The 26,795-nt window shown below is 44.7% G+C and overlaps 1 protein-coding gene across 2 annotated transcripts in view; it reads right to left on the bottom strand.

The window, feature by feature from the left end:
• trim9 (tripartite motif containing 9) overlaps window positions 1-25,230 on the bottom strand; it is a 36,892-nt gene extending 11,662 nt beyond the window's left edge. The window contains exons 1-5 of one of the 2 annotated variants that reach the window (XM_019277902.2): window positions 24,238-25,230; window positions 9,698-9,793; window positions 8,874-8,996; window positions 327-437; window positions 49-202 (exon numbers count right to left, since the gene is read on the bottom strand). In XM_019277902.2, coding sequence (XP_019133447.1) covers window positions 49-202; window positions 327-437; window positions 8,874-8,996; window positions 9,698-9,793; window positions 24,238-25,074 — 1,321 coding nt within the window. In that variant the 5' untranslated portion in view covers window positions 25,075-25,230. The remainder of the gene's footprint in view (window positions 1-48; window positions 203-326; window positions 438-8,873; window positions 8,997-9,697; window positions 9,794-24,237) is intronic. The other variant, XM_019277903.2, reaches the window with a different exon arrangement.
• Between the last annotated feature and the right edge of the window lie 1,565 nt (window positions 25,231-26,795).

Here is a 26,795-nt window from a genome sequence, read left to right as displayed (position 1 = left end):
TATAAATCCCTCAGGTGTCTCTGTCGCTCTCTCTCTGCTTTTTTTTACCTTTCATCTGGACAAAATCCAGCTGGTGGATCGTCTGCAGCAGAGGTCCGCTGTCCAGAGTCAGGTCGAAGTCGCTGGTCATCCTCGGGGTGAGGGTTCCCTTCCCCCACTGACCCTCCGTCATGTGCACCCTCCGGATCAAAGCGTCGGAGATCTGAGAACAACAAAGGGAGGAAATGTATTCACAGTTATTCACTCTTGATGTGAAGGCAGGTCAGGTACGTTGCTTCATTCGAGCTGCATCTTCTAGCAGAAACGATGATGATGATGCGTCTTACCTGCAGGAAACCACTGGGGTCGTTCTCCTTGATGACCTCCAGGCAGTACTCCATCAGCCCCGTGGTCTGACGCAGCTTCACCGTACAGTGGGAGATCTGATCCCGAACCACCTGGATGACGGAAGAGAAGAGAGACTTATAAAGACTTACGTAACAACAACAACAACGTATGGAAGATAATCATGTTAATCTTTTCTGTAATCACTCTGGAGTGGAACACGAATAAAAACCCGCAGAGATGCTTTAATAAAGTGTGTGAGCGCTGGAGAGTTTAAATAAGACTTAAAGGAGAGTAAACAAACAGATGAATGATGATGAATGAGGAAAGGACGGAGGATGCTGGAAAACTCCGATTAAAACTTAAAGAGATGAGCGGCAGGAATACAAATAATGAGATTAACATCGGGATTGTCGGAGTGATCGATTGAGTCATTTCTTTTCCTCTCGTCACTTTCGCACAGATTGAAGGGGAAGGCAGAGGAGGCATCCTGACGTTAACGCGAGGAAAGTGACATTTTGTTTTCGCGCGTGGCGGCCGTGTGAAAAGTCGTCAGCGTCTCCGGTTACATCAGAGATGAGACGGCCGCGCTCGTTTCACTCATTTGTTGTTGTTTTTTTTTACATTTTCTGTACGCAGAAAGACGTTTTACGTCTCAGTAAACACGTCTCACATCAGAAAAATGAGTCTGCTACAAAACACAAATCTGATTTCTATCGCAGCCTCTTCATATTTTATCATTTATCCTCCCACGACGTGCTCTGAATACAAGGGAGCAGCTTTTAAATCGAGACATGCGACCGACCGATCTGATTTTTTATATTTTTGCGGACGTGACTGTGGAGATTCGGTCTCTGCCTCACGATACTCCTGATGTCCACACAAGTCGCCTCGCAACAGTGTGAAATAAACGGAGGTGCTGGACCGAGGGTTGCTAGGTAACAGAAACTTCACTGCTGCTATCCGAGGGGCTCCAAGGCTGAACGGAGAGGAAAATCCTTTCTGCAGCCGCTCCGAAAGATGATTTACTGATGAGTGCGGCCTGAGTGCATCAATATGCAGATGTTACACAGACAGTTAAAGATTTTTTAGTATACAGTGTGTTGTATTACTGTGACACACGTGCACACAGAGTATGCATGTGTGGGCAACATGGATACAGTATTGGATCACAGTATATGCATGGAGAAATATATCCAAGATATGCTAAAATGCACTATATGGACAAAAGTATTCGGATGCCTGACTTCTTTATTCATTCTGCAGAGCATTCATGAGGTCAGGCACTGATGTTGGATGAGAAGGTCAGGGCTCTATGTGGGCAAGTTCTTCCACAACGAACTCATCAAACCATTTTGTCTTCATGGACCTTTGCTTTGTGCGCTGTGGCACAGTCATGGACAGAGAAGGTCTTCCCCAAACTGTTGCAATACGATACAAATACATTTCTACTGCTTGACACGCGTCTATATCCTCGTGTCCCCCTTGTGTGCAAATATTCGAATGATTGTGGTCAACATCATCTTCAGGCTATTAGTGCCACTAACAGAGCACGATCAATATTTTAACCGCTGTCATTTCAAATGATCCTGAAGAGGAACGGTTTGTGTTTTAATCACAAACTTCTGTTCTCAGTTCAGTTTGATCTGACCTCGTGTGCCCTCGAGCAAACTGCACAAAGACGCACTTAGAAATGTAGAAATTTTATATTTCTGAGCCGCTCTCGTCTCCTCGTCCGTCCTCAGCTGCTCTCATCCCCTGTAAACACCAGGGAAGGTGCATTTAGGCGAAGTCTGCAAATAAGTCCATCATCATTTAGTTACAGAGTTTAGAGTCACATTTGTTTCGACCTCCTGGTCGTATCCACGTCCCTCTGGCTCCAGAATTGACTGGATACTTGCTCAGCTTTGGTCCATTCGCAGTGAGACAGCGTGGACTTAAATGAACCAAATATAAAAATGCAACTTCTTCCCCTCAGATTTACATGAAACAAAACAAACTGGAGCTCTAAAAGGATTAAAAATTAATATTTACAGACACGCAGATAATCATGTTCCAATTATTCCCCTTTCCTAGTGCTGTAATCATCCAGGGGGAGGACCGTGTTTAACCTCTCTGCCCATACAATGAGAGGAAATCTCATCCCAGCTCTGATGACTCGGTCTATATTTCTCTGGCCCAGATCCAAAAACCTTCCCTGCTGTGTCGAGGCTGGAACATCCACACGCCTGCAGTGGCCTGGCAGAGCTCCAGGAAGAGTTTCTCACTGCTGTCACTGCCTGTTAAACAATCAGACTCCTCTGTACGCAGCTGGAATCACAATCTCCTAATTCACACAATGCACATGGAGGAATTTTACTCGAGGATGCAGAGAGGCGACTTTTATCTCGTTTCCAGATTGGACTCTCTGCTTACTGAGCATCTTCTCTCTGCATTCCAGTCATCTTTCCTGAAATCTGCTTTACATCATCTTCGGAATAAGATATAAAGTCCGCCGACGGCAATGCAGCTCTGCCAGCTGATCAGCAGATAATCGGCAGAGGGAAGATTCATTCATCTGAATTTAACACAGAATGAAGGGACAGCGGCAGCTCGAGGTGGGAGGAAAGGATTAAAACACAGAGAGGGAGGACATGGTGCAGGACGGTGACGGAGGCCGGAGCTGGATGCTGTAAGTGGGCCACAGTTTCTGCAGCTCACGGGAGGGGAAACAAACTCCGTCCTCTCACACATATGTGGCTGTCGTGGTGATGAAGCACATCGTCATACAGAGTCACAGCAGCGCTGCTAAAACAATCCCAAACAGGATGAGGGCAGAGTGACGCTGCACGGCGCTCGAACCTGCTGAGATGCTTCTCTTCACGTTTATCGTTCACGTTTGGAACAGCCGGTTTCTTCATCCCGGGAGGGAGGTGAGACGTTTATTCTCCAGCTGTGCGACACATTAAAACATCGTCCTGTTCTCGAGCTGCTAACATAACCCCGACAACAGATCTTTAAACTCAAGCTGCAACTCTGTGGCTGCAGTTCCTCAAACGTCCACCTGAGGGTGGCTCCAGAAGTGAGTCAGTCTCCATAAGTCCCCATGTTAAAAACTTCACAGCAGAAATAAACATGTTTACAGCCTGGTACAAAAAACAGTTTTGCTCTCTGTAGCTAAATTCCCCGTTCATGACAACTGTACTGAGGGTGAATTTATATACAACTCACCTGTTCAGGTTATATTAAGGCTTAAAGTTATGCAGGATTAAGAGCGTGGACGCTTTGATTGACAGGTGGGTGTCTTTACAGGTGGTTTGTTTGTGGTTTATTTATGCATCCAGCAGCAAAACGAATACAGAGCAACATTGAGATTTCATATGAGGAGTCGTGCACCTGGCGGAGTCCGACATTCACTCTCCTTTTATCTCTGTTTTTGGTCTCCACCAACTCCAGAAGAAAACATCTGACTTTTTCAGCAGCTGAATGCCTCACCTTGGTTCATCATCTAGTTGCTAACTGTGTCTGTGTGTCAGGGCTGCACGATGAGAGCGAGTGAACCCGAAACAGCAACGCTGTGGGTCGTAAAAAGACGGCAGATCCATAGTTGATATAAAAGCAGACTGTGGCAGCTTTAAAGAGGTTTAATATAACACACCAGCTTTGGCTTCAACCAAACAAGGCAGGATATTTAGTCTTGTATCTCATCAGCTGCACACACTGTACAGTCGGCAGGTCTGCTGCTTCTTTGAGAAATAAATCGCCTTCTTCCGTCTGATTCTGTTGAGATTATTAGGCCACTGCGGCACTTTTGGCCTTGTAAGATACTGTGACTGCAGTCTCCCAACCTGCCTCTCTACAGCAGCACAGGCTGCTTGTACAGTCAGCCTGGACGCTGTAACAAAACCGACATCCTGTATCGTAGGATCGCAGAAGGAGGTGGAGTAAGTGAGGAGAGAGAGAAAGAGCTGTGAAAAGAGGGGTTAGATGAAGTAAAAGATGGAGAGGGGAGCGACAGGAGGAGGAAGATGAGAAGGAGGTTAGAGAAAGAGGGATTGAGATGAGGATCAAGCATCGATAAATAAAGGGATTAGAATCGCCTCCTGCTTCGTCCTGCATGTTACACGCCGCAGTGACGGTCAGATAAAGTGACAAGTGCCACTTCCACAGACACTCAGCTGCCAGTGACGATCCAGGCGCCGCCTGCTCGACATGAATTGGCCTCTTTACTCGAGACAGACGCGGAGAAAATGTAACAGCCCGGCGAGCAGGCGTGAGAAATTCAATAGCAGAAAAGAGCAGATGTCAAAATGATGTCGGACTGTTTTGAATTATTTAACCATCTCTGTTCAATCAGTCTAATCCTGCTCATTTTTTAACGATATAATACAAGAAAAATCTGCAAATTCTGACTAAAAATGACTGAAATGATTAGATCTGAAGAGATAAGTTGATTAACAAGTTAGTTAATTAGTCAACAGCAAATAATCAGCAACTTCTTTTGAGTTATTTGCAAGTAAAACACTAAAAGAATCAAGTTATAGCTTCTCAATTGTGATTTTATTTGTTTTATATGCTTGTAAATTAATAATTTTCGTCAGACAAAACAAGATGTTTAAAGACATTGTTTAGGATTTTACTATATTTTTTAGATTAAATGATTAGTTGATTAGTGGAGACAGTTATTAGCAGATGAATCAATCGATGATATGAAATATTAAAAGTATTCGTCCATTTTGCAGAGACAAAAACACTGATGAGCCCTAACACTTGTTTCACGTCCATCCTCTCTGCTGCAGATCTCACAGTATTAATTGTTTGATTTTTGCCTCCGGTGTCTTTTAAACTTCCTCGGTTAATCTCGGAGCTGCTGTACAGTCCAAAAGGTTCCCCCCACGTCTGAGTGCTTTAAAGTTGGGGGGGGGATCCTGGGAAGCAGGGATCCCCCCTGGAGCGACACACTTGGAGTCAACAACGAGGTCGGCAAATCACTACAGTGGAATTTAAAATAGCCTCGGAGCAGCTGTGCTCATTAAACGACCCGGACTGGGCGTCCAGAGGACGAAGCATCCGGTGGCAAACTTGGGAGCGAGTGGAGGAAGATGCAGACTGACTTTGTGTTTGACTGAAGAATCAGCCAGCTCGATGCTGACTCTGTAAGCCTGCAGACCAAATACAGTGTACCTCTCTCCAGGTACTCCTGCTTCCTCCCACAGTCCAAAGACATGAACCTTAACGGGTTAATTTGTGCCTCTAAATTGCCCGTGAACTGAGCTGATGAACGTCTAACTATTGCCTTTAAGACTTTTACTGTTGGTGCATTCAAGTGTTTGCTTAAAGCTCAGACATCTGAGACCTCGAAATCTGCAGCACGACGCCAACTTTATAATGCAAGTAACACGTTTACTAAGTGTTATTGTGACGTGATAGATCCAAAAGTGTTCTGGTTCACTAAAGTTGGATTTTCCAACACACTTGTGAACGTACCGTCTCCGCTCTGTAAAAACTGTGATGAATTATCAATAAAACAAGTTTTACATCTTTGTGAGATGATTTCCACTCTGACATAAAATGAGAAACGTTACTTCCTGACACAAGAGGTTGGAAAATTGCCACGGCTAAGATGAAGTATGTAATTTCATGTCATCTCAGTATTAAATGAATATTAAACACGTTCAACTGTTACACACATATAATACACAGTGGAGTTCAATTTGATTATTTATCTTTAAAAAAAAATAGATTAAGGTTTAATTTAAGTAAAAAATGAGACTTTGAAGCAGCATGTAGGACAATAAAACTGACAGCAGTTAAATTACTGAGTAAATAAACAGAGAACGGTTTTGGTGTTGCCGTGGCGATGAAATCACGGCCGTGTGAGCTCTGATAACCGCTTACTGTGACAAAATCAACATGAGACTCCGCCGCCTAAAACAAACACGCGGGTCAGTCCTCTTGATGTGCAGGAAAAATATCAAATGAAAAGAAAAAAAAAAAATGAACGTGACTCATGTTATTAAGTGCTACTTCTCGCCTCCGCAGCTTCAAACAACAAGCTCGCCACAGTCCCGGTCCCCATGGCGACTGGGCTTTTGGCGTCAGCGTGCAGGACCAGCAGCAGGTCGCTCTGTAGGAGACGTCAAGTCGCCTGCAGAAGCCTCCGTTTGAATTGATTTAATGTTCTCTCCATTAAAAAAAAAACAGAATCAGCACGATTAATCAGGACACTTCATTAGCGTCTTAATTGGAAACGTATAAAACGCATAGCTGGCGTTTTGTTTCATGTTTTTCATGTGGAAATAAATCCTACTGGAGATGCTACATCTGGAACACACACACACACACAAAGGGCTACGGTTACAGCTGCAGGACGACCTCCACCACCACTGAGCCACATGCTAATGAAGCAGAAAGCATCACATGCAGTGCTCATATCAGAGGGGCTCCAATTATTGGAGGTGCTCCAGAAAACAAGCAACGTCTCAAGTGGTCCTTTCCTGGTCCTCCTCCTCCTCCTCCTCATCCCGGATGATACAGACCTAAAGCGAGCTACCATCCAGGAGTGAATGTGAAACACAGAGCTGAGTTTGAGTAAGATTCACACACAGAGATCGACTGAAAACCTGCAAAGAATATCAGATCTGTCGTGTAGAAATGTGTCTTCTAGCAGTGAGATTCAGTGAACGGCACACAGAGGCTGACAGAAGGGATCAGGTCTGCGCCGAGACGCATTAAAATTCCTCCATCTTCGACGTGTGAATGTGTCCCATGATTCTCTGCCCCTTGACAAACATCCATCCGTCACTTCAACAACGGCGTTCCAACCATTAACGGGACGGAGTTCGCATCTTAAGCGTGCACAATGGCACCTTAAACCGAGGCCGTGCAGCTCTGCAGCGCTGCAGTTTTCAGCCGACCTGTGCAAACCAACGGTCAATAGAAGAAGCAACAATGGCGTGAAAACATGTTGCATTGTGTTCCATCTGCTTTAATTCTGACATTTGTGAGTCTGCAGGAAACGAGTGTAACCGCAGCTGCTTCGAGACTGAGAGGTTTTTATATTTCAACCTGCAAAATGTTCACGAGCAGCTAAAAACTGGGAGGAGTGCACACTGTCCAGGGTGTCATTGTGAGTCCTTCGTCCTCCAGGAGCGTCCCGGTTACTTTGCAGAGGGAAGCCAACAAAGGAAATAGCACAAATATATTAATGTAGTTAAACTCTGAATAGTTAATACTTGAAAGTGGTTTACAGATCAAATAGTTCTGGAGATTGATAATTATCCGATGGTCCAATGCCAGAAAAAGAAATAGTTAGACAAATGTCTGAATGTCGACTATTAAACTGCAAGAGGACATGAGTCTGATCTCAATCTTACTCTTGGCAGTTCCTCTAACGTCCACTTGAGGCTGGCTCCAGAAGTGAGTCAGTCTCCATAAGTCCCCATGTCCAAATGTCCAACTTCACAGCAGAAATAAACATGTTTACAGCCTGGTACAAAAAACAGTTTTGGTCTCTGTAGCTAATTTCCCCGTTCATGACAACTGTACTGAGGGTGAATTTATATACAACTCACCTGTTCACATTATATTAAGGCTTAAAGTTATGCAGGATTAAAGTTAACACTGAGTTATTGCCTCGTGTGAAGCCGTGTTAATAAATGTTTCCATTCAAAAGACAAACCGAAACAAACAAGAAACAAACAGCCATCTTGCAGCAGCAGATCCTCGTGTAGAAAATAAAAATGAGGTTTTCAATTTGTCTGTGATTTATGAGGCACTTCCATAAAATACACATCTAAATATTTCATACATGAAGAACAGAAAACACACACACACACTTATATATATATGTATATATGTATGCATGTATGTGAGCGTATGAGCATGTCACCGCGCACACGTGTTTTTTTTCAAACCACCTACATGTGTGAAACCTCGATTCTACAGAGCGTCCAAGTGTGAAATTGGATGCTGTACAGCACAAATGTATCTGTCCCTCCTCCTCCTCCTCTTCCTCTTCCTCCTCGTCCTCCTCCTCCTCTCGTGTTGACTGCATCGCTGTCCTCCGCTCAATGTGTCGCAGGCGGTTTAAAGACAAATGTGGCATTTCATGTCCCCGCCTTATCAATCTTATTCTCGTCTGCAGCACTTTGAGCAGAAACTGTGCTGTCTTTTTAGGTTTAATATTGACGAGTCAAGAACTTTGAGCTGGTTTATCTCCAAATAACAGACATGAGACATAACACACATCTGTTTTTAAAGCATACCATTAATATCTAGATTCATTTCCACCCTGTCAATGAGTAGATCCACCAGTTGCCAATGTTAAAACCTTGCCTGACTGCCCTAATTCATCACAAATGTTATTTTCTAGTCTAAATTATTATTTCAGATCCCAAACAGGAAACATTTAATACAAAAACATCACATTTTCATGCCTCCCTGGTTGGATTTTTAAACAGTATTCGACGTTTCTTGTGAACAAACACACCGCAGCAAAGCTTGACATCCATCTGAGTGTGTTGGTGGTTAGCGGTGTGTGTCTGTGTGTCTGTGCGATGCTCGCTGACCTTCAGTTTGTGTTCATGCTCTTTGTTTACTCGAGCCAGCAGCTGGGCCTTGCGTCGGTTCAAGGCGTCGATGAGGGCGTCGCACTGCGCCACCAAACAGGCCTCGAACTCCACTCCGTTCTCCTGCGAGACGACAGACGAAAAAAAGGCTGGGAAGATCGAGATGCTGGCAGAGAGTTAAGCATCTTATAGAGTGGAAATATATGAGAGCTTGAAACAGAGCCAAAGTAGAAGACGATCAGACTTATATCACTCTTTTAAAAATGTGTTTTCATTCGCACGTCTGCTCCATCACATGAGGTGGGCGGATAAAACCACCAGGAAGCATCAGCGGCGTGTGATGGCTGAATAATGCACAATAACGCCTCGTAGCGTTCATATTCACACATCCCAAATTCCCACTGCGATGCGTCCCCCCCTGAAGCATCATCCCGCTGTGTGGCGATAATTAAGGAGGGTGTTTAATCCCACCGTCCTCCTGTCAGCTGACCGCGGCTTTGTCTCCACACGTGCACAGCAGAGACCATCTGAATCTATTCCTGGTTCAATATATTGTACTTACACTCAGCACATGTGATACCAGAGAATGTAAACTGCTCTCGAATCTATATCACACAGAAAGCTGCAGCTGCCGTTACTATGGCAATTTACATCCTGACTGTCTGTATCTGGTGTCTACATACCAAGCTGCATGTTGACTTTAAAGTTTGATCTGAGCTTCCATGTCCTAAATAAATAAATAAATCTCCCACTTGTTGTGCTGTGATGGAGGCGCATCATGTCTGGGTGCAGTGAGAGAAGCAGCAGGTTGTCTGTTAAAGTACCTGGATGTGCTGCACCATGTTCCTCAGCTGGACCAGGAACTCCTTGGCCTCGGTGGCTCGGTCTGACAGGCCGTTGAGAGCCTGAGACAGCTGACCCTGTGGAAAGCAGACAGAGAGAGAGAGAGAAGACATTAAAATATGCAGCAGCACTGCAGATGTATGAGTTTGTACTTCATTTGAATAATAACTGCAGGGAAATTTAAAGAAATAAAGCCCGATCAGAACGACAGAGAGGAGGATAAATAAGAAGGTTCATGTGCCAAAAGAATTTCTGAGGAGGTGGATGGAAGCTTTTATCGGCACTGAGTCATCTGTTACATCTCATTTCTCTAGAAGATGGAAGATGTCTCAAACTACAGTACGTGTACCTGTAGGAATCTAAAATCTTTTTTAAAAAAATGAAATAAATTCATTTAAAAACATCAAAATACTACGGAAGATCCGCAGCGGTCAGACATTTTATTTCCTCCGTTTTCTCGTGAAGACGAATTCATTTCATTTGTTTTCTCGAGATCTCGATTATTTATCTCATTATGTCGAAATAACAAACGTTGTCATCATTGCAGGAAACATCATTCAGTGTAGCGATGTCAGATGAGCAGGAGAACGTTGATCTCAAGATCTCAAATTCATCATTCTTCCAAGATAATGACATAAATAATTCGAGATCTCCAGAAAACAAATTGTTGGAAATAAAATATATGAATGCATGACGTAAAATACCATTTGAATGAAAATAAACTATGAGATCGCAGGAATGTAAGCTTGTTGGTGTTTTGCTGTAATATTTCTTGTAATATTTTAAATGCTACGTGGTCACATTCATGAATGTGATGCATGGCACAGGAACTTTGTGGAGGAGTAACGCCTTTCCCACAAGATGAGCAGTCACCAATAAATAATCTTGAATAAACCTCCTGAGTCAGCTGTCTGCAGCGTTTTAATGGTGATACACGTTTTTATTTTTTATTCTCTTGTACTGTAAAAATTATGACAACACATTAAGTTAAGTTTCCTTGATGTATTCTGGTGTACAGAGGAATTTTTATTTTTTATGTGTGTAAGTTTTCTAATTTTGTCCCAAAAGCCTGAAAAAGGCCGACACATTCATTATTTTTTGCAGTGATTTATGAATTTTGTTGTAGACGATGATTGTTGGATTGTAAAAGATGCTGAAGTTTCTTTTTTTTTCTGGATGTTGTTTGGAAATGTAAACGCAGCACTCTGATCCTGGCTCGTCTGCATTCATGATGCCTTGCAGCCCCGAGTGGGAAATATCACAAAAACTTCATTCATTCATTCAATTAACGATAAATCAACACCCTCAGCTTCAGGAGCGTGAAATCTACAAAATCCTCACCGGGACAACACTCCAATTTAAGAATTCACTCACGCGTGGACGTGACAATGAAAAACAGACAAACAACACAACCAGACAGCCAGGACTGAATCAGGTGTCTCCTCTTTGTAGCTGTCCACATCGTCTGTATGTTGGAGTGATGGAGGATTTTTGTAGACAGTGAATCCCTCCTCAACATCTCACATCAAAATGTACAAGAAATATACAAACAAACCAAACGGGAACGCAAAGACTGACAGGAAAGACACATGGAGGCAGTTCCTCTAACGTCCACTTGAGGCTGGCTCCAGAAGTGAGTCAGTCTCCATAAGTCCCCATGTTTAAATGTCACAACTTCACAGCAGGAATAAACATGGCAAACGTGGCGCTGAGCTTCAGAAACCTGTGGGTGACGTCTGTTCATTACACTGTCAGTGGTTATTTTAGATGCAGATTGTCAGGCCAGTGTAAATCTTTAAGTTCAAAGTATAAGACACAGGCTCAGCCGACATATTGGATGAACTCGAAGTCCACGGTTCATAAACAAAGCAGTGCCTCATCGCCGCTGAGAGACTGACATTATAAAGTGTCAGAGTCTTCACCCCTGTGAGCCTTATTCTCACACACAGAATGACATTTCAAATGAAATCCAACATGATTTATGTACAAACTTGATTACTGGACTATAGCCTCTGGTCGTGCAGAGCACAGCACAGGAAATACCACTGCTCTGGGTGCGTGCGACGACACACAAACGCTGCTGTTTGGACGGTGGGGAAAAGAGAGAGATGGGGGTTGTTCATGTATGTGAACAGGGAGGTGACGGCCTGACCCTGTGGGAACCTCGTTCGGTTCAGCGAACAACCGTCAGCTTGGGGGACGTATTGTCTTCTGGGAGGAAAAAAAAAGGGTACTGGGCGTCGTCGGGCAAAAAAAGAAAAGGAGGAAAAAAAAAATCACTTGAACTCCGGAAACGGGCAATAAAACCTGGATTTAGCTGATACGGTGAAAAACTCTGTGAAAACAACACTGTGTCAACCCAGCGCCGGGCATCTGACGTGAGGAACAGCTGACCTTTGACCTTGTGCGTTTGGGAAACCGTGACAGCTGCCACTAACATGAGCCTAATGCACAGAGGGAGCCGGTAACAGCTGAGCAAAGGCCGAATGTAAACTTTCCCGGATTGTGTAGGACTTCAAAAAACTTCCTCCCTGTTAGCTTGGGACTCAAATTTCAACGTCACAAGAGACCTGCAGGAATGTTTGTCACAAGGACATCTCAAATATCTGTGGACCGATGATGTGTTCATGAAATTATTTGGTAGATAATGTCAAAAAATAACATTTCCCACAGCTGACATCTTTGAATTACTTGTTTATATTGATATATAAACCAATCAAGCTCATACATTTTAAGTATAGAAGCTCTTCCCCAACATATGGATAACAAATCCAGTAAACTTTAAATCATTTTTAAAGTTTTGATTACTGAATTTGAGGATTTCAAGGTCTTCAAGAAAAGGTTTCATATCTGTTTGTTGAATATGAAGCCACATCCAGTAGCCTGTGCTGTAAACATGTTTATTTCTGCTGTGAACGTTGGACATTTGAACATGGAGACTTATGGAGACTGACTCACTTCTGGAGCCAGCCTCAAGTGGACGTTAGAGGAACTGCAGTTTTTGGCACTTCACGACCACGAAGCTTTCTGCTTGTATCCAACCATCTCCCTCAAAGTTAGCGTGTTACATCTAATTTCAAGGACAAGTTGATACATTTCTTGGATTGGAAGTACATCAAACTAAAAATGTGAGTCAAAATCTAAAATAGTAAAAACAAAAAGACACTCCAGTCCCTAAAACGAAGCTCCATCTCACTCGGATCACAGAGTCACTGCCAATCACACTCAGGTCAGGTCTAGAACGTTCACTCAGACTCTGGTGGTTTCATTACAGATCCGTCGGGTCGCTCACATGTGCCCTCTCAGCTGTCCTAAATTGGAGTTCATTTTCTCTTTCAGTTTTCTCATTTTCCTCCCGGCGACACAGTGATGGACGTCGAGGGAGCTCCTGCCTCGCCTCGCCCAGTTAACAGTCAGCGTGCGTTCAGTGACAGAGCAGATGAAATGAAAAGCACTTGATTGTCTGGAGGCGTTTTTTTTTTTTTTTTTTCTGTTTCGAGAGCCTGCGGAGCTCAGTCCTCAAAAACCAGGTCAGAACGTAGCACGAAAGCAGAGGCTGTTTTATTTCTACACAGCTCGTGGCTACTTCCTGCCTGGTAAAGACAACAGTGCTCTGGCCTGAAGGTCGGCGAGTGGAAAGACAGACTACAACGACAAACGGCTGAGGAGAGCTACAGGACTGAGACCAAAGATTCACAGTTCCAGGCTGTAAACATGGACATTTGGACATGGGGACTTATGGAGACTGACTCACTTCTGGAGCCAGCCTCAAGTGGACGTTTGAGGAACTGCAGTTTTTGACACTTCACCACGGAGGTTGCAGCTTCAGATAAACACATTTTTAATCCTTTTCTTCAGTGTTAATTTTGTCACCCATTTTTCAATTTAGTCTTAAGTCTTGTGTCAAAGTTCATTCTTAGTCTTAGTCACTTTTAGTCTTTCACAAATCAGTTTTGTTCGTCATATTTTAGTCGACTAACAGTCTCAAAATTCTAGTCCAGTTTTAGTCAAACGTGAACACAGGGTATTTTAGTCCAGTTTATTAATTCCAGTTCTCTTGTGTTCCACAGCTGACATACTGATTAAATGTCTTGATTGAATTGAATTGAATGAGTTCATCTTCAAGTGTCTTGTCTGTTGTTTCAATGCACACTTAATATGCACTTGATTTCATTTTATCAAATCATTTTGATTTGCCTTTTCAGGTTGGTGGTATTTTTACCAGCAGTTTTTCTTCCCGCACATATTCCCATCCGTCAAAACGAGACATTGTGACTTTTCCTCTGCTTCTAAATAATGGAAATGGGACCACACGTCCAGTCTCTTTTTCCTTCCGAGCATGATCTCGCTGTCCGTACTCCGTGTTTCTCCTGCGTGCTGTTTGTTTCCAAGCCACAGGTGCGAGAGCAGCAAGAGGATCTCATACGTGTGGCCGTGACGTTGCTGCAGTAAAAGAAGTGCTGGCACAAACACACGACAGCAGGACTGGACTTTCTAGACGAGAACAAGGAGGACGTTTTTGTTTATTTTTTTATTTCTTGCGTGACATTTTCGTCTCGTTTTTATTCGTCAACAAAAACGCACATTGGCACATTTTTCCTCAGTGTTTTTAGAACGTTGTGTCGTCTCGTCATCATCGTAAAAGGCTTGTTGACGAACATATTTCGTCTCATCTCGTTTCCTTTCCTTACACTTTTGCTCTTTATCAGGTCACCTCCATCCTGAAAATAACCCCACCATCCTCCAAACTCTTGACAAACAGTGATTTGAGGGCTTTTGGGGGGTTTTGGCTTGAGAGTTAATGCAGTGTGACTTCTTCAGCTTGTTCAGGAACATTTGAAATTAAAAACATCACACGACATTAGTGTAAAAAAAAAAAAGGGATGCTGCAATGAGCTATGGAGGATTTGTTGAGGTGGTGGCGGGGGTTTAGGATGTCCCTGATATTTGGGAGAACTAATCATGTCGGTAATTAAGCCGGTTGGGAACACGTGCACGGCATGAATAATTCAGCAGGACGCTCTGCACGCTTCATTTTCACTCTGTGGCCGAGCGAACTTGCCAATCTGTCAGAGCAAAGCGCCCGATGTCTGAGAGGCGTCAGAAACAATTTGGATTAAAGCCCCCAACTAGGCAAGGAAAAGAGGGAGTAGGTGTAGTGTCACAGCTAAGCTCTCAGAGCGGCAGCAAAGGAAACAGATTCCTCTACAAGCTAATTAAAAAAAAACCTCATATCCAACTAAAATGTTCCAGATAGATTTGGAGTTCCCGTAACCTACTTTCAAAAAGCAGCGTTACATCTTCAGAGAAGAGCGCCCTGCTCTTCCTCAGAGCTTCAGGGTTAAGTACACTCTCTGGTGTTCTTTAAACAGTCTCTTTACCCCAAATTAATCCTGTGTGTGTAACACACAGTCATTTGGTTACACGCAAACAGAGGCCGAGGTCGAAGTCGAGGTAGAGAAAACATCAAATAAATAAAGACAAAGATCCACCAAGGCCGCACGATTCATGTCATTCAGACACAGCTTGATTGCAGATTGCGTTACAGTGTCAAGCTCTCGCATGAAAGGTTGTGGATGTTTACTCGGAGAATGCAGCGTGAAATATTAAGCAGGCGTCTTGATATTTACTGTCTTCTCTCGTTAAAAATTAAGCTCTTACATCCTTCAACACGCCGGAGGAGTTAAGATTCGTCCAGATTGTGATACTCCTCTGTGTTTAACATGAAACCCAAGCAGAACCTAAGTGACTGGTGCATTATTCATGGATTATATCTGCCATCATCAATAATGCAGAGCATGTCGTTAACTATCCACACACACACACACAAAAGGGCGATGAAGCTCAGACGATAATAATGAGGGCTTCTGAAAGTTGCCACAGTTTCTTCGTGTGAGAAACAGAGTCCTTATTTGACGGACACCCGGGACAGCACAGCAGGAAATGGGGGCAGGAGTGATCTATTCTCGTCAGCCCTGGATTTCATCTGGAGAGGGAGGCTTCTTCTACAGATGATCAAGTCGCCTACCTGCTGATCTAGATTGAACGTGTCAAAGAGATGACACCTGGGCGAAAGGAATCAAGCGCAGAAAGGGAGAGCGATGATGAGAAGGTGTGTCAGGTCGTTCAGTCAGGCGTCAGGTACTTAAAAGGAGGTTTCTGAAGTGGCCTGATGACCTGATGACCTCCTCCTGGGGTATCCCGAGGCGTTCCAGGGCTGGATAGGCTGTGTAGTCCCTCCAGCAGGTTCTGGGTCTGCCCCGGGGTCTCCTTTCCAGTTGGACGTGCCATGAACAGCTCCAAAGGAAGCTGATGCTTGAACTACCTCAGCTGGCTCCTCTGAAAGTCCGAGCTCCTCACCCTATCTCTAAGGCTGAGGCCGGCCACCCACTGGAGGAAGCTAATTTCTGTCGCTCGTGTCCCAGATCTCGTTCTTACGGTCACTACCAAAAGCTAATGACCATAGGTGAGGGTTGGAACGTAGATAGACCAGAAAAACCAGAGCTTCAACTTCCAGTTCAGCTCCTTCTGAACCACAACGGTCCGGTACAGTGTACTGCAGACGCCGCGCCAACCCGCCGGTCCAGCTCACCAGGTGACAAGATGTTTGAACTCCTTTGCTCGGGTATAGATATTAAAATTCTTGGATTCAATATTTGAGCTTCACACCTTTTGTTGTTCGTTTTAAATTCCTGCAGACTTCCATCTTCTCTTCTGAACCGTCTCTGATGCAGAAATCCTCATAGAAATCCTTCGATTTGTTGATTTTGTTAAAAATCCTTTAGCCATGAGAGTCCCGGGCTCTGACTCTCAGCCAGCAGTTTTCATTAACTACGAGTGTGTGTGTGTGTGTGTGTGTGTGTGTGTGTGTGGAGTGGGTTAAAGTTTAAAGGCTTGGTACACCCACACAGATGTTTGTCATTACCATGGTGAAAGCTGTTTTTCACTTCAGCTTTTGGCCTGTTTGGTTCATACAAAGTCACGTAAAGAAGAATAAAATACATAAACCTGTACTGATGGACTGGTAGGTGTGTGTGTGTGTGTGTGTGTGTGTGTGTGTGTGTGTGTGTGTGTGTGTGTATGTAGGCGAAGGTCTGAAGAGGCTGAATCCGTTTTGAAAACAAGACATTAAGCAGTTTAATCCATGGATTATACGAATAGAATATTAACAGCAGTGGGAGTAAGATGTGCTGCATATGTCAGTGTGATCTTCCCTCACTTATTCAGCGTCCGTCACGTTGACAGACTCAGAGATGCCATGCATGTTACATTAAGCTGCATTTTGTTCAAATCAATGCTCGCAAGGCGTGGCGGCTGCTTCGTGGCACGCGGATGCAGCTGTGGTGAAGCTGGTAACGAGTTAAATTAAGAAGGAACGCACTACCAATAATTAGAGCCGACCCCGTTTAAGCTGAGAGTTTCCTGATGGACAGTGAACTCTAGCTGCTGTTATCTAACGTTAGCTCAGTTTGTTAGCCGTGCCACTCGGACCGTGAGCTCAGAGCACCGGCGGGAGTGCCAGTGTTTGTACCACAGGCGCTTTGGACCACCGGGAAGAAGAAGAAGAAGATTAAAGCTGCAAGCAGCGATGGTCGGGCCCTCACACATGTGCGCATGTGGAAATGTGCATAGATCGCCACGCCCACACAGTTTCCCCAAATTTCATAATTTTAATAACTGTTACTCAGGAAATCTATGTGAACACACCTACCAAGTTTGAAGTGAATTGGATACAATCCCTAGGAGGAGTTCGTTCAAACATGACCCCTTCTTTTTTGTAGGTCTTGCCATGTTCTACAATTCGGCTGAGGTTTCATAACTCTGTGTCCAAAACTGTGGCGGGGCTGTTCCAAAGAAAAATTCCAGGGGGCGCTATAGAGCTCTTTTGCCCCGCCCCCTCATTAATTATGCAGCCGAATTGTGCATAATATTGTTCTTAACAACCACAATAAGTTTCAGACAGCTCTGAGAAAGTATATGATAGCCCCACACTTTTGCCCGAAAATCAGCCCAAAAATCAATGGAGTCTCCTTTTTTGCGAAAAAATCGGGCAGCGTTGACTTTGACACGCCGTCACGGCCACGCCCTCTGATGAAAAGTTGTGATTTTGATAACTTTTCATTGTCGAGGCCTTGAGAACACACACGCCAAGTTTCAAGCACATCGGATAAAATCCCTAGGAGCAGTGCATTTAAATGCGACCCCTGGAAATGACCCCAAAACCCGAAAAGTCCAAATTTGACAAAAATTGGACGCCGTACGCTTCACTGTAGCTTGAGATGGTGTCGTGCCAGTACCGGAGCTGGACAATACGGGCTCAGCAGTCTCTATGGACATAATGGCAGAGGAGGAGAGAGCGAAGAGGACGTTGACAGAGGAAGAGAAGAAGAGAAGTGAACAAGAAGAGTAAATCTGGGACTGACTTTTAGTGGTTGGTGAAATAAAAGGCTGAAAGACAGACGCCGAGCTGGGCTGACTGCTGTTGGACTAGTCAGTGATATTAGCTGCTGCTGTGGTTGACCTTGTTGATGTCGACTCTCTAGTTTTTAAACATAAGTAATGTAATCAGAACAAATACTCGAGTACAGCTGAACATGTTTACCACAGAGGTATCGCACTCGATGGAACGATGGAAACAGGGTCATTGCAGGATGTAATCTTACAGATTTCAGGTTGAACTCACTTTTTTCGCACTTTTTTCATGCGACTGGTGTCCTCGTTTAATGTGGGTTAACTGTGTTAGGGCAGCCGGATGTAACAGGCACGATGAATTATTCTGTTTTTAAAATGCTGCCTCCTAAAAAATTAACAGCTTGATTTTGGTTTGGACTACAGAAAAGAAAGAAAGAAAACTTGCTTTTCTTTCTTTCCCCAGTCGGGCCACAAAGAAAAAATTAGCACAGTGGAGTTTTAAGGAATTTATCTCTCTCCAGTTCCACGCCTGGAGCAAGTTGAAATATTCAGCCGGGTCTCTGTTCCCACCCAGAAAAGTACAAATATGTCAAAACAAGAATACCTCCAACCCACGAGCCAATGATTTCTGTGTGGACAGAGGCTGGCCGTGAAGAAACTCGGCTCGTTTCCACCCTGAGATCGGACATCCAGCGTCGCTCTGCCTCTCTTTCCTGCTCATCCTCATCCTCCCTTTCACTTCCTCTCTTTTGGGCATTCTGGGTCATTCTGCCGCTCTCATTGTCCTCTTCTTTATCTCCCTCTTTCATTAACATTTACACAGCTAATCTCTTTACATGGCAGCTCAAGGGGTAAATATCAGCGCCTGTAATGGAGCGGCATCAAACTAAACGGCTTTGAGACGTCTAAGCCCCCCCGCTGTGAAATGTCATTCTCTATAGACCTCCGTCATGCCTTTGTCCTCCGTCTCATCCCCGTATCAGTGAATCTCAGGTTGCTTTTATCTGCACAGAATCACTTATAGCAAAGACGATGCACTTAAAGATTTAGACTGCGTTGTCGCTCGAGGACACTCAAGTCTTTACTCGCGAGAAAATGCAACATGAGAACACCAGAATCTGTATCATGATGATAGAAACATTACGAACATGTTAACATCCTCATGTGTTTCAATAAACGGTATTCCCATGGCTCTATCATACATCCATGACCGCTCCACACAGATCGACATTAATATTTAGTTGTGTTACATCTTGTTACGCTCTCTTTTTCTGGTTTCTCGAGAATCAGCGCCACCTAGTGCTCATCTCATGAACCAGCTTGTAATATTTGCATAGCGGTAGTGGATAGAAACCAATTCTCTTTTGCTGAATTACTCAAAACATGACATCAAGTCACAGATACAAGTGTCCCAAATCAGCCTCCTCCACGAGATCCGGAGGGAACTCGGAGTGTGTGTGGTTCGGGGCATCTGATCGGGATGCCTGCTGGGCGCCTTCCTTTGGAGGTGTTCCAGGCACATCTAACTGGCCGAAGGAGACCCCGGGGCAGACCCCAGAACCTGCTGGAAGGACTATGTTACCCATCTTGCCTGGGAACGCCTCAGGATCCTCCAAGAGGAGCTGGAATCTGTGAATCCGCACCCGAATAAGCGAAAGTAAATGGATCGATGGACATTAAAGATGTATTTTCTTGGCTGAAGCTGACAGTTGAAGAAAGTGTAAAGATGACGCTGATATATTATCACCTTTTACACGTTAGTGTTTATGTCACAGCTGGCTATTAATATTCTGGTTTTCCAAAGAAGTCTCTGGTCTAAATGCTGCACTTTGTTGGCCAGCTGATCACTAACCGTGTCCATCTGCTGCTGTTGGTGCTGAGCAGGTAAGCATACGCGTCTGTTTGTCTGACAACAGATGTCTGCCGTGGATGGAAACAATGCTGATGTGACGACTGGAGCGCAAAACCAAAACAATGAGCTGAAAGATGCTAAAAGGGTTCATACAGCTAAGGGGAGCTGCAGTTGTAGTTAGAAATACTCAACGAGCAATTTCTTTCATATTAAACATTTGATCCATCTGTTAATGTGAAAATATTGATTGTAGCAGCTCCGTATTGATGCTGCCAGCTTCTTCTAGTGTCAGCATCTGCTCGTTTTTGGTTAAACGGCTCAAAAGCTGCGCTGTATCTCTGAGTGTTGGTGTTGCTAATGAGAAAGAAGCCAGATGTTCACATCGCCGGGCAGTTATTTATCTGTATGGCACAGTTTCATGCTGGTCTTTGTCTCGTTGTCCTGAGTCTTGAGGAGCCGCACAGTGGGACCGACTGTGGATACAATGGATCCAGACTGACAGTCAGCCTCATTACGATTAACAGGCGGGAGGAGAACCAGCAGCGGAGGACTGGTTGGGGATCCCCCCGCCTGTGTCTGACTTTTCAAGGCTTTTCCTTTTGCTCCCGCTGAGCTCAGACAGACCTGCAGGTAACAGATCATCCAGAACATGACAACATCGTTGAGACTTTTAAATATTCATCCCAGTACCGGCTCTGTCTGTCCTCATTAGCCTGCTTTTTGGAGCAATCTTGAATGAGAGCTTGCAGAGCATCATCTGCCGTTCGCTTTGTGTCAGGGTGTGCAGGCCGTCTGTTGGTGTCAGGAGGCTTAGGATCAAACACATGGTGACTTTAAAGGGTAGCACGTGTGCACGCTACAGATGATAGATTCCTTCAATCACCTGCAAGTTCCTGAAATTCCTCAAACTTAAATCCTGCTCCAGCTCAAAGGGAATGTTTCACGGTTGTCTTGGTAAACATCTCCTGCTGCCTCTTTCCTTTCATGGCGAGAGGGCAAATTACAAATTTTCACGCATCTTCTTGTACTTAAGCTTCCATGTAATTAATCACCTAATTGCCACTGAACACACTGAGGCGAAAGAGCTTGACCTAGATCGCATCGAGGGTCCCGTTCGAACAGCTGATAACCACTCACTCGGTGGTGATTTAACACTCGGACGCCTTCATTGTTTTTAATGTGATTTACAGAGATTAACACAGACATCCTGTCACCGCATGAAACCTCCTGACACAAATCTGAAGAGGCAGACGAGAGCTGGACGAGCCACGCTGTGCAGCTCTTAAATTTCAGCTCGTCTTTTGTAACTGGGAATCGACTTCGGAGACATGAAATTGATTACCGTGCCCGTTTATACACGGTCACGCAGTCCAAACGGGTGGGAGGGAGCGAGGGAGGGTGGGTGGACATAAAATGTGGTTACTGAACCCGAAGTTGAGAAGATGTCTAAGAAGGAGCAGGAAGAACGTGAGGAATGATCTGTAGCATTCAACATTCAGCATGCATGTACTGTAAACCATCTGGGACGGATTCCTCATGGGGTCCAGTATCTAAGAGACCTCTGCTGCTCTGCGCAACATCAAGAGGGATTTGGTTGCCATGGCGGCAGGTGGTTCAACTCTTTCTCTATAGAAAGAGAGAGAAACGTTTCACAAAGACAGAGAAGCACAGTTTGCACAGACGACGACGATGGTGCATATTTAAAAAACCTTGAAGAAAATCCCAGGTGGGATCTTATTAAGTGATACAAGCAGGTTCTTTTTCAGCTCGATCCTGCAGGTTTAAAGATTTGACGCCAAGAAAACGAGGTTGCAGATCAAACAAGCTTTGATCACTTGGAGTGTAAAGGGAAAAAACAAGATGCTTGTACAGTACATGAATATTTCTGCATAAGGCCAGCTGCAGTAGTAATTATTTTTTACATATATAATACATAAATGGATAAATGTGTAATGAAAGGTGTCGCTCGTAGTGACAAACTCTGACTGTTTTAGCCTCTTTCAGCTCATTGTTTTGTTTTTTTACGGCCCGCAACTTTAATGTTTTGGTTCACACTCGCCGCCTTCATCAACGTCCCTGAACATCACCAAACAACAAACAGCTGCTGAACATAATGGAGCATTTAGTAGCTTGATTGTGACCAAAGCGGAGCCAAAAGACCTAAAAGGACTCCAAGACTATCACCACTGGATACTTCCAGGCCTGCGTCCTTTCTCCTTATTCTTTTTCCCTGAATACCAACAGCTACACCACCAGTCATCAGTCCGTCAAGCTCCTGAAGTTCACAGACGACACCACACCTCATTTGACAGTCAGTTTGGTTGTGAACTTCAGAAAGAACCCGGCTTTAACTTACCTCCATCACCCTGAAGTTCAACCTGCCAAAAGACAATGATGCTGCACTTCTACTGTACATCTCCACCTGAGCCCATCCTCACCTCCTCCATCACCATCTGGCACGTTGCTGCCACTGCCAAGTACAAGAACCGACTGCAGCGCATCATTCCCTCTGCTGTGAAGATGATTGGCTGCAATCTTCCATCTCTTCAGGACCTGTTACCCCTCCAGGAGGCATGCAGCTAGGACTGTGGCTGACCCCTCCAACCATGGACACAAATTTTTGAGAGACTCTCTGTTTTTTAGCCTTGTAAATTGAATATTTTGACAGAAATGTCACTTTGGGTTCTTGAAAATTGTGATGGACATTCTTTAAAACTAATTTCTGACACTGTTCACAGCTCTGTTTAGGATACAACATCTTATATTTCAGATAAGTTCAATGTTATAGTGTAACAGCTTATGAGGACGTCTGTGGAGTAAAAAATCAGGTTTCAGACGGAGCCAGTGACACCACATTCTTGAGTTTCTACACTATTCTATATGCATTATGTATAAGTACAAGTAATGCATGAGGATGTACAGTATATCCGCAGGATATGGAATACATGAATTATGTGAGGAACACCCCGAAGCTCTGAAAGATGCCCTCCATCTCCAAACGCTGCCAGCTCCGAGCTCTCAGCCATCTGTTACAGTTACTGTACGGCAGCAGCTTCAGATAACAGGTCACAAACAAGCAGGTGCCACAAAAGAAGCCAAAAAAAAAACATGCCGACCAGCTAAATACTGGCACCGACGTCAACGTCCCTCCTGCCATTGATTGGTTTCTAAAAAAAACTAACTGAAAAGCTCCTTCAGCATCTTTTTTTTTTTCCATTTCTGGATCCGAAGATGAGGCAGGAAAGGTCAGCAACTTCTCAAGTGAAGGCAATTTGATGTGAGTGAAACGATCAACCCGCCCCCTCTGAGTTTTCCATCAGTTTTTTTGCCTCATACATCTGAGGTGACACGCTATCTCACCACCATCATCTAGAGGAGATGATTGGACTGGAGGTCTGTAAAATGGCTGTTTTTGGAGACCAATTCAGACTGTAAATCACGAGGACGACTTATCTGCACATGTGCGTGTGCACAGAACTCAAATGCATCACCATATTTTTATGGAAACCCAGGAGCCACCACCACTACACATCATTATCCCCCTGTGTGTGTGTGTGTGTGGGTGAGTATTGAAGAGCAGCATCTTTATCTAGCTCTGCATCCTCCCTCACCACTGGAAGCTGCGAGCGTGGAGGCGAGGGGTTCCTGCTGCAGAGGCGCAGATAAACCGCAGCCTCCCCTGAACTGCCCACGACAACACAGCTTCCAAAATAGCCTCTCTCTGCATCTGCTGCTTCACTGCTGGCTCTCCTTATAAAAGCATAGCTCCCATATTAGCCGTGCCTAATGATCTCTGGGGCGCCTGCGAGCTGTCAAAGCACAGGAGGGAGTGGAACATACACTGAATATAGAGTGGAGGAATGTGTTGTATGTAAGCTCAGGGGACAGATGGTCAAATCATGACACTGATCACTGTGCAACGTTTTAAAGAGGGAGATGGAGGCAGTTTAAGGAGGCCTCCTCCTTCCTGGTTGTCCAGTCGTGAACAGAATTTCAAATAGAGCTGACAGCTTTGCGCACCAAAGACAGACAGCAGAGTTTGGAGAGGTGCGCATCTCTCAATGTGAGGCAAATACAGCCGCTTTAGTATTCATTTAAAGAGAGTGTATATCTGCGGGATGGAGAAAGCGCAAATCATTCTCAAGGCAGACTTGTTGCTCGGCTCAGAGCATGATAATCATTGTGAATGGACGCGCGCACACAGAGAAAAGACGCAAACAAACACTTCGCAGCCTGATCAGATTTTTACGCACGTACCTTGTGCAGTTTCCACATTGCGCCCAGAGCTTTGACTTCGTGTGTGCCGTGTTTCCCTTCCTCCAAACACTGATAACACACGGGCGTCTTACACTGTACACAGTACATGCTTAGATTCTCCAGTTCGTGCTCCGTGCATGTGGAGATTTTGCGCGGACTCGCGCGGCGACTTATCCGCCCCTGCGCCGGCGGTACCAGGCGATGCTTGGCGAGGGGACCGCGGGGAGGATGGCACCGCAGGCGGCACGGGTCACAGTAGAAGACGTCGCACTGCTCGCACATCACGGTGGCCTCTTTGGGGCTCTTCTCGCACAGCTGACACTTGAGTGCAGCCGCTTTGCTCTGCTGATACCTGTCCACAACACCCTCCAGAACACGGTTCTTGGGGAATCCGCGGAGTCCCCGGTCGTCCAGGATTAAGCTGCGGTGACACTGCGGGCAGGTGATGCAGGAGTTGCGGGGGATCGGGGGTAAAGAGCCGGGCTGCGGTAGCAGGTGTTGTTGCGGAGGAGGCTGGGGGACAGACGGGGGGAAAACTCGCACCCCGTTTGGTGATTTTTGGCAAGGGGTAGTCGGAGCGCTGACGAAGCCTCCATATGAACCATATCCACTGTCCGCCTCACTGTACAAACTCATTTTATCCAAATCCAGGTAATCATAGTCGGAGACTCCGGATCCGGAGGCTCGGCTGCTCTGTGGGGACTCAGCATCGGGGGTCTGCACAAGGATATTCCGAGCACAAGCCAGGCAAATATTGTGGGAGCACGGCAGGATGATGGGCTCCCGGTAAAAAGAGCCGCACACGGGGCATTTTAACTCTTCCTCCATTTCATCCATGGCTGCCTCGGTGAGGTGAGAGATTCCTTCCGCGCAGTGCAAACACAAACAGTGCAACTCGCAGCTGATCAGTCGGCAGCTCTGTTTGCGCGTAAAAACGGAGCTCCGGTCGCGTCCTACTGCGATCACTGCAAGTGCAACCTTGACCGGAGGAAAGGCATCAGCACGGACTCACCGATACGACGCACTCTGCGCCAATAGGCGCGCAGCATCTGCTCGCAACGGGTTTCCATTGGACAGCCAGTGGATTCCAAACAGCCATTGGACAACTCAGCTGTCGGTGTGCGTAATGAGCTTCACAGAGATACAACAAGATAGGCTGCAGACATCACTGAGCGTCCAATGACAGCCTCATTGTTGAGCGGATTAGAGGAGAAACTCTCCTTTAAATACTGAATAAATTAAATTAAATTAATATCATGATTATGCAGAAATAATATAAAGACGTTTTTGTTATTTCAGGGAAATTAAGCAAAGAAAATAATGAGTATTGTTTTAGAAAACGCTCCTTAAGCTGATCAGCTGAGTTAATAAAGAGTAGCAGTGCCACAATGTAAACATATTTAATTATCTGGATTATCAAAAGTATTAGATGTAAATGAGGATTTGTTACATTATATGATATAATTTGACAATAAAAAAATTGATTATTACTGATGCATTTCTAACTTCTTTACATACTGTTGGGTAGTTTAATTTGTGGGAATTATATATTTTTAATGCAAAACCCTCATTGGCAAAATAACTTGCAGGGCTGCAGCAAATTGTTTTGATTGTTTTGTCAAAAAAATAATGAAAAATGTCCGTCACACACTCAAAGCCCACTGCAGCATGTTGATAATGTTCGTTTGTCACACCAACAGTCCAAAATTAAAATTGGAAGAAGATAAACTCTTTTTTCAGTCAGTTTAAACACACACACACACACACACACACACACACACACACACACAGAGGGCTCATATGTAAATATGGAGTGATGTGCAGCCATGTAGCACACCCTGGGAGCAGTTGGGGGTCTGGTGTCTTGTTCGGTGCTTTGCCCAGGAGGTGAACTGGCACCTCCTCTCAGCTACCAGTCCAAGCACCATACTGTGGTTTGTGCTCGACTTGAACCGACCACCCTCCGGTTCCCCAAAACAAGCCCCCGTGTGGACTGAACTACTGCTGCTTCAATGTTTAAAATCAAATCTTCATATTTAAGAAGCTGGATCTGATTTTTGTTTGATAAATAATTTATTAACTGACTGACAGAACTGTTGTTATACAGCTGTCAAATATTTGGTAGTTTGGTGAAAAAGTATATTTTCTCCATGTGGTGGACTAGAATTGAAGGACATACTAGACTAAGTCACCATTATTGAAGTATATTGAGTTACTTGCAGCTCAGCGTAGCTGCTGCTCTGTATAAACTTGTTTGTTTGTTGGAAAGCTTCACGTCTCGTCTGCCGAGGGAGTAAAGATCAGTCCTGGAGGAGATTGAAAACATGGAAACTGACATCTTGTGAGATAAGATAAAGCGGCAGCTCTCCACTGCACTCAAAAGAGTTGTTTTTTCTTTTCTTCCTCTCCTCCAGCTATCTCCATTTCTATGGCCAAATACCTCAGTCATCTCTGAGACGTCCATGGCAACGCGAGCTCCCACTTTTAGCTCTTCAGTGAGGCCGTTGATGGGGAAATTAAACGCAATAATCCCATTTTACAGAATGCCTCAGACCCAC

This window comes from Larimichthys crocea, chromosome XXIV, assembly GCF_000972845.2.
Source record: "Larimichthys crocea isolate SSNF chromosome XXIV, L_crocea_2.0, whole genome shotgun sequence".
Lineage (NCBI taxonomy): Eukaryota > Metazoa > Chordata > Actinopteri > Sciaenidae > Larimichthys > Larimichthys crocea.
Note: the sequence above shows the minus strand (reverse complement) of the source record. Positions and strands in the feature narration are given on the sequence as shown.